The sequence below is a fragment of the Solanum tuberosum genome, unplaced genomic scaffold (assembly GCF_000226075.1).
Source record: "Solanum tuberosum cultivar DM 1-3 516 R44 unplaced genomic scaffold, SolTub_3.0 scf00860, whole genome shotgun sequence".
Lineage (NCBI taxonomy): Eukaryota > Viridiplantae > Streptophyta > Magnoliopsida > Solanales > Solanaceae > Solanum > Solanum tuberosum.
The window spans coordinates 20405-31087 of NW_006239847.1; the positions used below are offsets into that span (position 1 = coordinate 20405).

A 10683-nucleotide genomic window follows, 5' to 3' on the forward strand; every position below is an offset into this window, starting at 1 on the left:
ATATGTTGAAAATATAATTGATTACCAACAAAGTAGAAATAAATTAATTAGATAACGTACAATAAAACATCCAACCTAGACCATAGATATATAAGCAATTAAATTGTAGTAATAATTGGCAGTAATACACTCTTTTTTTTCGAAAAAAATATATTTACTTGAACATTTTTGCTGGAGGTGAGCAAAATACAACAAACAAAAAGAGTAAATTGTTGTGGAACAAAAGGAAAAGAACCAAATGACTTTGCATTTTGGCATCTTACTTATATAAAGTGCAAATTAAAAGATATGCAAACTCAAAGGACGAACCGACAACATTGAAAATGTGAAAGTTGACAATTATGGAAAATTATTACCTTCATTTAATCAATCTAGAATATAATATTCAACTTATATGCGCTCAATATCAGACATTACATTAATTTTGTTGGGATACAAAAATATTATAAATTGGTAGTGAAAAAGACTGACTGTTAATTATGATTCCATTACTAATAATGACTGGACTTTTTAAAATTAATTCGCACAGATTTTTTGGGGAATCTGCTCCTATGCGGTAAACTATCAAATCTGTACTGAACCTTATCGCTCTTTTTTTTTTCTCTCGCTAGCAGGAAGCACACAAGCAACGTGTGTTGCGTGATTCTAGTCTGTTATAATGAAATACAATGGGAAACGTTAGTTATATTATAATAACTAAGAATAAATGTCCAAATTTTGTACAGAAAATGAATGTGCTTAATTTTGTCTTTATTATATATAGTTTATCCTTTCTTACTGTGACCCGGGAATAATAACCATAACCAAGCCAAGGAGTTAGACCAACCCAGATAGACCATGTTATGGCCGATGAGATTAGGAAAGAAGCAATGGATTGATTAAGCGCTCTGCGCGAAAGCCGTTAAAGGAATAATCTTTAAGCTAAAGGGTAAAATCGTAATCCATTTTTGAAGTAATATATAGTGATTATTTCATTTTAGACAATTAACTTATTTTATTGATCATCCGAATGAGAATTACAAATCCCAATTAGTTAGCTTTGTCAAATACAGAGAAAAAACCCCAATCCATACACTCTTTCCATTGTTAATTTATATAAACAATCCTAGTCTTCCAATTAGCCCAAGTATCTGATTCTAGGAGTGACTCCAACATTTATTTATTTATTTACACTCTTTCCATTGTTAATTTATATAAATGGACTCTACTAGGGATATCTTATCTGTCATTTTAGTATAAATGGTGAGATAAATAATCTTGAAACTAATTATTTGTTTTAAAAGTCAAGAGAATTACTTGCAATATTGTGTCTAGGATTTTAAAACAAACAACCAAATTAAAAACGTACAATCCTAATTCTAATGTTATAAGGAAATGGAGAGGCAAAAAGTTTAGCTGCCAGTAAGAAGATGAATTTTGTCGGAAAAAAGTATCAATTCCTCACGAAATAATGTTTGAAATATTCTCATGGTTTTCTGTTAAGTCGTTAATGCGTGTACATTTTCAGATCCAGTAATTCTCTTGTATTCAATTCAAATTTTGTGGATATCCATAGTTGTCGTTCTATGACCCGTCTTGGTGGGACAATAGTAGATTTTTCTTTGCTTAATTTGCAGTTCACAATATACCTCATTAAAATTACATTCAATCCATCACATCTATTGGTGATTTACAATATTTGTCTATCTGGACTTAATGAATCAGTCCCATCAAAAATTGAAGTGATTTTTTTTATGGAATTTCTTTTTTACCTTTCAAGTCAAGGTGCATACATAGCTAACACTCTTATCTTAACTAAACAAACTTTTTTTTGAATTTTCAAATCAATTGTATTGTCAAGGCCCATCATCACCATATACTGTTATAGACTTTTCTTCTTTTTTGTTTTTCTTCTAAAAATTATTGATTAACTAATTATTTCCTACTTGACTATCATTAAATTAAAGTTAATCTCCACGATGCATTATACTACGTTATGTAATATTGTATAATACTTAGGTAAGACTAATAGTGTGTAATAATTGGACCAGGACTACTTGCAGAGACTTGAAAATTGTGAAATTTTCGTCTAATATATACTAAAATATCAAATAAAATGCATTATAAGTTATAGAATTTTTCTTTTGTAGCTTTTATTTGAACTTTTCTTTGCAATGACTCGTGCATTAATTTGGAAATATGTAAATTCACTAGAAGTACTATTATAATATAAGTTTGATAACATATATATATATATATATTCTAACTAATCAAATAAAAAATGATTTTTGACTTGATATGTTTTTTCAAGGTCTATACACCAAGAAATATTCTTATCCGAGCTAATCAAAAGTTTTACGAATCTTTACCTTTAGGTCAAGTTCCATACACCAAGTAACACTCTTATCCCAATCAATCAAGAATTTTAAAGGATTTTTTACTTAAAATTTTATTGTCAAGGTCTATACATCAATCAATGTATTTTTATCCTAACTAATCGAACTCTTTTCGATTATTGGCGTGAAAAGTTTTTTTCAAGGCATATACACTAATTAATACTATTCGACGGTGGTTTTGAGAAGAATTTAAATTGATTAAATAATTATTTTCTATTGTTAAAGCTAATATTCTCAATTACATGTAATTTTTTTAATAAAAAAGTGTCATTTATTTTTAACGCTTTAAACTTCTTATGTTTTATTTGATTTCCTTTAGTCTTTGACATATGTCCAAAATGAACTTATATTAAATATCAGAAATTTGGAGTTAAATTTGAAATCAAATTCAAAGCCAAGACATTGAAAATAAAATAAATAGAAACCAATTAAAGAAGGTAAAAAATGAAAAGAAAACAAATTGCGTGTGTTTGAAAAAATTTTAAATACAAGGCAAAGAAAAAAAAACATAGTATGTCTATTAACTTACTTTATATATTAGGCAAATAATATAAAAATATATATTTAAAAAAAAAACATATATACATGTGGTGTTGATTGAATTGAGTTGCGGCTCAACGTCAGCACATAAGGTGCAAAAAAATATAGAGAAAAAAGTTTGTGGGGGGGTGGGGGGTGATAGAAGCCCTGTAAATATAAAGCGTGGCTTTTCCTAATGTAGATTGATTAGATAATTTTCCCCAATTGTTAAAGCTAATATTCTCAAGTCATTCTTGTGCAATGACTTGTGCATTGACTTGAGATCACTACTCTTAACAAATCTTCTTCTTATGCAGGACTTTATTTGTACACCCAACAAACATAACATTGAAGCATTCTTATTTTATCTCCAAAATTAAAAGAACACACTAAAATTATCAAATCCCATTCTAGATTATCATTAAAGAAAAAAAAAAGTTTGCATTTTTGACTTGGAAGTTAAAGGTCTATACACCAACCAACACTTTTATCCTAACCTATCACTATTGTTTCGGAATTTTGACTTGAAATATTTTTTTCTCACGGTCTATACACCAATTATTACTGATCTTATTTTGACTAATTAAACCTTTTTGAATTTTAGACTTGAGATGTTTTTAACAAAGTCTACATCAAATAATACTCTTATAGACTCTTTCATCTTCTTTTTTTCTCTAAAAAATTTAATAGATAAAATACTTATTTCTTACTTGACTACTATTAGATTAAATGACCTTCACACACATTGGGATGGTTACAATTTTTTTTTGTCAAAGTCTATACACCGATTATCATTCTTATAGAGTTTTGTTTCTCCTCTAAAAAAGAAGAGGTTATCCGGTGCACAAAGCAATCCCGCATTAGCAGGGTCTAATAAGTTTAAATACGTGACCTAGACGTCACACAGAGACACTTAAGTGATGTTCCAAAGCTCCCTTCACTTTTCTTTCTCTAAGACTTTAATTGATTTAATAACTATTTCTTACTGTTAGACATAATATTCTCAATGTGAATTTTTCTGCATTATGTGTGATGGTACAAATTTGACAAATGAGATTAATAATGCGTAACAATGTGGGTCTGAACTACTTGTAGAAAGTTGGGATTATGACGTTTTAAAACTAATAATGTATCAAATAAAATTGTATTATTACAATTGTTTTCATAATAGTCTAAAAAGATTATTCAATGGAATTTCACCAGAAAATGTGATACGTAATTGACAGCTCAAAAGTTGACTGAAAGTGACTGAATGAGCTTCTTGGAATTGATTAGCGGTGGTAGATTTTTCCTTGTTTAATTTGTGGTTCACAATATTTGTTTATCTGAGCTTAATGAATCAGTCCCACCAAAATTTGAAGTGGTTTTGACTAGATTTATTATTTACCTTTAAGTCAAAGTCTTTACACCATTTAACACTTTTATCCTAACTAAATAAGTTTTTCTTTTTGAATTGTCAACTTAATCGTTTTTGTCAAGGCCAAAACATCAGCATCTACTCTTACAAGACTTTTCTTTTTTGCTCTCAAAACTTAAAATTGGTAGAAGAGAAAAGGATAATTTTATATACCCCTCAACTTTATTATTTTAGATTTTATATATCCATCATTATAAAAGTTGATCATATATACCCCTATGGTTACACAAAGGCCAAACACATATGCAGACCCTTAAACTTGTCCATAATTTTCATTTTGGCACCCCAACTCAACCTTGTTCCATTTTAACCCTTCAACTCCAATTTTTATGTTCCATTTTGGCACTTCTTAGTGATGTGGCAGAGTGCGTGCATCACACTTTCTCTAAGAGAGTGAAAGACAAAAAAAAATATTTTTTTAAAAAATAATAAAAGATTGCCCTTCAAATCTACTTCTTTTATGTACCATTTAACACAAAAATACTAATTTTATGATTTCTTTATTTCTATATATGTTATTCAACTGCAATTTGCATTTTAAAAATCGACATTCATTCGTTAGTTATTGTAAAAAAATTAAAATTGTCGGATGATCATTGATTTTTTTATAAAAAAAAGTAAAAAATTCTTTTTAAGTGTTTCCCTATATTTTTGCGTGAAAAATAACCGACGAAAGTGCGTCAATTTCTTTCTTAAGAAAATCAATGACAACCCAATGAAGTCTATCGAGTGTCAATATTTTTTTATAGTGTTATTAATTAGCAATGAACATGAGTTTTTTTTTTACTCGTATTTAGTTAAATGAAAAATTAGAAAGTTGATATTTGAGTTAGTTGAATGAAAAATTAGAAAGTTGATATTAGCTTCTTGTAATCTCTCAGGTTCCATTCCTAAACCTCTATGGAATCTCACCTGTATAGAGGGTTTGGACCTTGGTTATAACCATCTTGAAGGACCCATTTCTGATTTCTTTAGATTTGGAAAGATTTAAGCAGCAACAGTCTTAGCGGGACAATTAATACTAATTTTAGTATAGGAAACCAACTTATGGTCATCAAATTTGACAAGAATAAGCTAGAGGGGAAAGTCCCGCAATCTTTGATCAATTGCAAATATTTGGAAGTTCTTGATTTAGGTAACAATGAGTTGAGTGACATATTTCCTAAATGGTTGGGAGCCCTACCTAAGTTGCAGATTTTGAACTTGAGATCAAATAAGTTTTATGGCCCTATAAAAGTTTCAAGGGCTGACAACTTATTTGCTCAAATTCGAGTCATAGATCTCTCATCCAATGGATTTAGTGGAGATTTACCAGTGAGCCTTTTTGGGAATTTTGAAGCCATGAAAATAATTGGTAAGAACAGTGGAAGCCGAGAGTATGTAGCAGATATGCCTTCTGTTTTTTATACAAGTTCCTTTATAGTGACAACAAAGGGACTGGAGCTTGAATTTCCTCGAGTTTTGACTATAGAGATTATTATCAATCTCTCAAGGAATAGATTTGAAGGTCATATCCCAAGCATAATTGGAGATCTAATTGGGCTTCGTACGTTGAACTTATCTCATAATCGCTTGGAGGGTCATTTACCAGCTTCACTACACCAATTATCTGTACTTGAATCATTGGATCTCTCATCAAACAAAATCAGCGGAGAAATTCCACAACAACTTGCATCCCTCACATTTCTTGCAATCATAAATCTCTCTCACAATCATCTTGTTGGATGCATCCCCAAAGGAAAACAATTTGATACATTTGAGAATAGTTCATACCAAGGAAATGATGGGTTACGTGGATTGCCACTCTCAAAAGATTGTGGCGGTGATGAAGGGGTACCACAAATGACGAATCCAATTGAGCTAGATGAAGAAGAAGGAGGAGATTCATCAATGATCAGTTGGCAGGAGGTTCTCATGGGTTACGGTTGTGGACTTGTTATTGGATTGTCCATTATATACATAATGCTGTCAACTCAATATCCAGCATGGTTTTCGAAGATGGATGTAGAATTGGAACACAAAATTATGACGAGAATAAAAAGGCACAAGAAAAAACATTAGTGTGTAACCTCCAGGTATTCAACTTAATCTCTATCCTTCAAAGGATTACATTTTATATATCCATAAATTTTCTACCTCCTTCATCGTTAAAGCTTTTAACTTTAATTCTTCATTTTTGAAAATTGCAGGATTCACGTCCACTGCTTTGCTGGGATGCGAATAAAATCTTTTAATTTCATAGTTTGTGATGTGTCATAAAGTGTTTGTGTTTTTTTCCATAGTTTGTGATGTTTCATAAAGTGTTAGTTAAACATAGCAAGACTTATCTGGGTGACATGGTCTTTTTGTGTGATGGTTGATCCTAATTCAGTCCTATAATTCCGGTTCATATTCGTATTGATGTATAGATATTTGACAATAAAACAGAACATGCTAAAATTTATGATTGGTAATCTATCATTCACCTCTATCAACTCGTAAGAGTACACTCAGTGAGATGCATTCCACAATGCAATAATTTTGATTTTTCAAATTCAACATCAAATGCTGCTATTGCACGTTCCGGAACCTTAAAATTGGAACACAAAATTATTACGAGAATGAAAAGGCACAAGAGAAAATATTAGTGTGATGCAAATAAAAGCTTTTACTTTCCTAGTTTGTGATGTTTTTGAAGGGTGTATTTTCCTATGTATAAAAGCATTAGTTTTCGTTTATCAATAGTTTGTTACTTATTCAACGTAATTATTAGTTATCTAATTGGATCCGACGGCAAAGTTCAGTTAATGCATATAAACATTTGAGATTCAATTTTCTTATTGAACACTTATTGGTAAAAAGTTTGTAGAACGACCTCAAGTTAAGATTGTGAATTCGCCCAACAAACTGCTTCTTGTCAAAATTACGTAGAAAGTGCAATACTTTGTTTTTAAGGTATAAAGAGGTATTTTAAGTTTATATGCCAAGTGGAATTCTCTTGTTTCTGAATCCGATTTCACGGATATCCATACAACTCACTCTATGACCCGTCCGCGTGGAGCAAAATTCTTTTTGGACGGAAGGGAATTTTATTACACTGTTGATCATCAAACGGAAGATGAAAAAGCCTCTGCTTTCGGCAGTACTAGATACCAATACTGGTATTTCATTGTTCCTCTGTTTTATAAAGAAAAAACAACGTATAAATGTTTATGTAGCCATCCAAAAAAAATTTAACAGATACAAAAAAATATATTACAATATAGCCGCAAAAAATAGTTTTAATTTTTTTTTTACTTTTTTCTCTTTTTCCATTCACATTTTTTTTATTCTCATATTTTACACTAAAAATGAAAGGGAAAAAAATAAATAAGAATAAGAGACTCAAATAATGATAAGCAAATAAATCTATAACAGCGATATCAAACTACGTATTGAATAAAAAAAAATCATGTGTGAGAAAGATCAAATATACCCTGAATTTTGCAGAAAGGATCATATATACCTGTACATGAATTCTTTTTAAAAAAATAAAAGAATTTAACATTAATGTTTTCACTACCATTAGAAAAAGTAATCTTTGTGCATATGACCAAACCTACTTGGATTTTTTACTTGAAAGTCAAAGGTCTGTACAACAACCAACACTCATATCCAAACCAATCAAAATAAAATTGGAAAATGCTTTGGTCAAGGGTCTATGCACCAACTAGTACTCTTATAGAATTTTCTTTTTCATTGGACTCTGCATATACAACTGACCTCACTAAATTTGAATTTATTTGCTTAATTTGTGCTATATATACCTTATCAAAGTTATTGAATAGAGGAAGAAAACAAAGAGTTGTTTGAACATTTTAGTGCAACAATGGGCTATGTAAACCATGTATTTTTTATGCTATTTCCCTTCCTCTGCCATCTTTCTTTCTCCTCATCCTTACCTCATTTGTGCACCACAGATCAAGCTCTTGCTCTTCTACTATTCAAGCACATGTTTACAATAAGTCATGATGCTTTTGATCGTTGTTTTGACATAACAGGCCAACCGATTCAGTCATATCCAGAAACTCTTTCGTGGAACAAGAGGACAGATTGTTGCTCTTGGGATGGAGTTTATTGTGACGAGACGACAGGAAAAGTGATTGAGCTTAACCTCACTTGCAGCAAACTTCAAGGCAAGTTTCACTCCAGCAGTAGTGTCTTTCAACTCTCCAATCTCAAAAGGCTTGATTTGTCTAATAATAATTTCTCTGGATCGTACATTTCGCCTAAATTTGGTGAGTTTTCTAGTTTGATGCATCTTGATTTGTCGGATTCAAGATTTGCAGGTCTAACCCCAGCAGAAATCTCTCGTCTTTCTAAATTACAAGTTCTTAGTATCGAGAGTGATCCATATGAGCTTAGATTCGAACCTCACAATTTTGAACTGCTCCTTAAGAACTTGACCCGATTAAGAGAGCTCTACCTTATCTATGTGAACATCTCTTCCACCATTCCTCTAAATTTATCTTCTTATTTAACTACTCTATGGCTTCCATTTACACAGTTATACGGGGTATTGCCCGAAAGAGTTTTCCACCTTTCCAACTTGGAATCTCTTGATTTATCAAACAATCCACAGCTCGCCGTTAGGTTTCCCACAACCAAATGGAATAGCAGTGCATCACTTATGAAGTTATATCTCAGTGGTGTGAATGCTACTGGTAGGATACCTGAATCATTTGGTCATCTAACTTCAATGCGTACATTAGAGTTGTTTTCTTGTAGTCTCTCAGGGTCTATTCCTAAACCTCTATGGAATCTCACCAACATAGAGGATTTGGACCTTGGTTATAACCATCTTGAAGGACCCATTTCTGATTTCTTTAGATTTGGAAAGATCAGGTCGTTATCACTTAGAAATAACAACTTTGATGTCCAACTTGAGTTCTTATCCTTTAACAGAATCTGGACGCAACTTCAATTCTTAGATTTTTCATTCAATTCCCTAACAGGTCCAATTCCTTCTATTGTAAGTGGTATGCAAAACCTACAACATCTCAGCTTGTCATCAAACCATTTGAATGGGACTATACCATCATGGATATTCTCCCTCCCTTTACTAGTTGATTTAGACTTGAGTGATAACCATTTTAGTGGAAACATTCATTAGTTTGGAAGTTCTTGATTTAGGTAACAATAAGTTGAATGACACATTTCCTAAATGGTTGGGAGCCCTACCTGAGTTGTAGATTTTGAACTTGAGATCAAATAAGTTCTATGGCCCTATAAAAGATTCTAGGACTGACAACTTGTTTGCTCAAATTCTAGTCATAGATATCTCATCTAATGGATTTAGTGGAGATTTACCAGTGAGACTTTTTGAGAATTTTGAAGCCATGAAAATAAGTAGTGAAAAAAGTGGAACCTGAGAGTATGTAGGAGATATTTCTTATTATGACACAATTTCCTTGATAGTGACAACAAAGGGACTGGAGCTTGAACTTCCTTGAGTTTTGACTACAGACCTAAATATCGATCTCTCAAGGAATAGATTTGAAGGCCATATTCCAAGCATTATGTCACACCCTGAGCCTACATCCTGGACGCAGCCGGCATTCGGGAACCATTGCTGGCCCCAAGCGAACCCTTGGCCTGACTTTCTTACTCAGCGGAAGACTTTACTCAAGATAAATACTTTTAAAACAAGTAAACTGAACTACTCAAAATATAACTTAGAATGTATTAAAAGTCAACATTCAACTTGGCCAAAATGGAAACTCAAGTCTCAACTTAACTTAAAAGGAAAAGTAAAAATTCATGAACTAACATCACTAACTCTATCTATGAAGCCTCTAAACTGTCAATTTTCAGCTGAATGCCTCTCAAAGTGAGAGAGTCTTTTCCATTATATAGAGAAAATAAAGATTACACATCCCTAAAGATCCGCCATTCCTATCCCTAAAGATCAGCTATTCTATCTCTACAAATCTGCCATTGAATCCCTCTAAATCTGCCTAGCTATCCCTCCAAATCAGCTATTCTATCACAATATTTTATTCATATGATTCTACAACAAATAATATGATCATGCTAATTTATATCACTATATAATTACATTAATATATACAATCATTTAGTTGTCTATCATGCTAACATCCCCCCTCAAATTGATGCTGGTGGATCAAGAAACATCAATTTGCCTACTAGAAACTGATGGCGTTGTCGTGCCATGGATTTTGTAAACGCATCAGCTATTTGAAGATCACTGGACACATGTGCAAGAGTAATGAATCCTTTATCTACAGCTTCTCGTATATAATGACAATCCACTTCGATGTGTTTGGTCCTCTCATGAAAAACTGGATTAGTAGCAATCTGAATAGCACTTGTATTGTCAGCGTGGAGAGGAGT

General features: G+C 31.8%; 1 protein-coding gene across 1 annotated transcript in view; it reads left to right on the plus strand.

The window, feature by feature from the left end:
- The window catches only part of LOC102603958 (receptor-like protein 12), a 25071-nt gene that overhangs the window by 7955 nt on the left and 6433 nt on the right, over nt 1-10683 (plus strand). The window contains exon 2 of the mRNA XM_015305673.1: nt 5591-6148. Within this exon, the coding sequence (XP_015161159.1) occupies nt 5591-6148 (558 nt within the window). The remainder of the gene's footprint in view (nt 1-5590; nt 6149-10683) is intronic.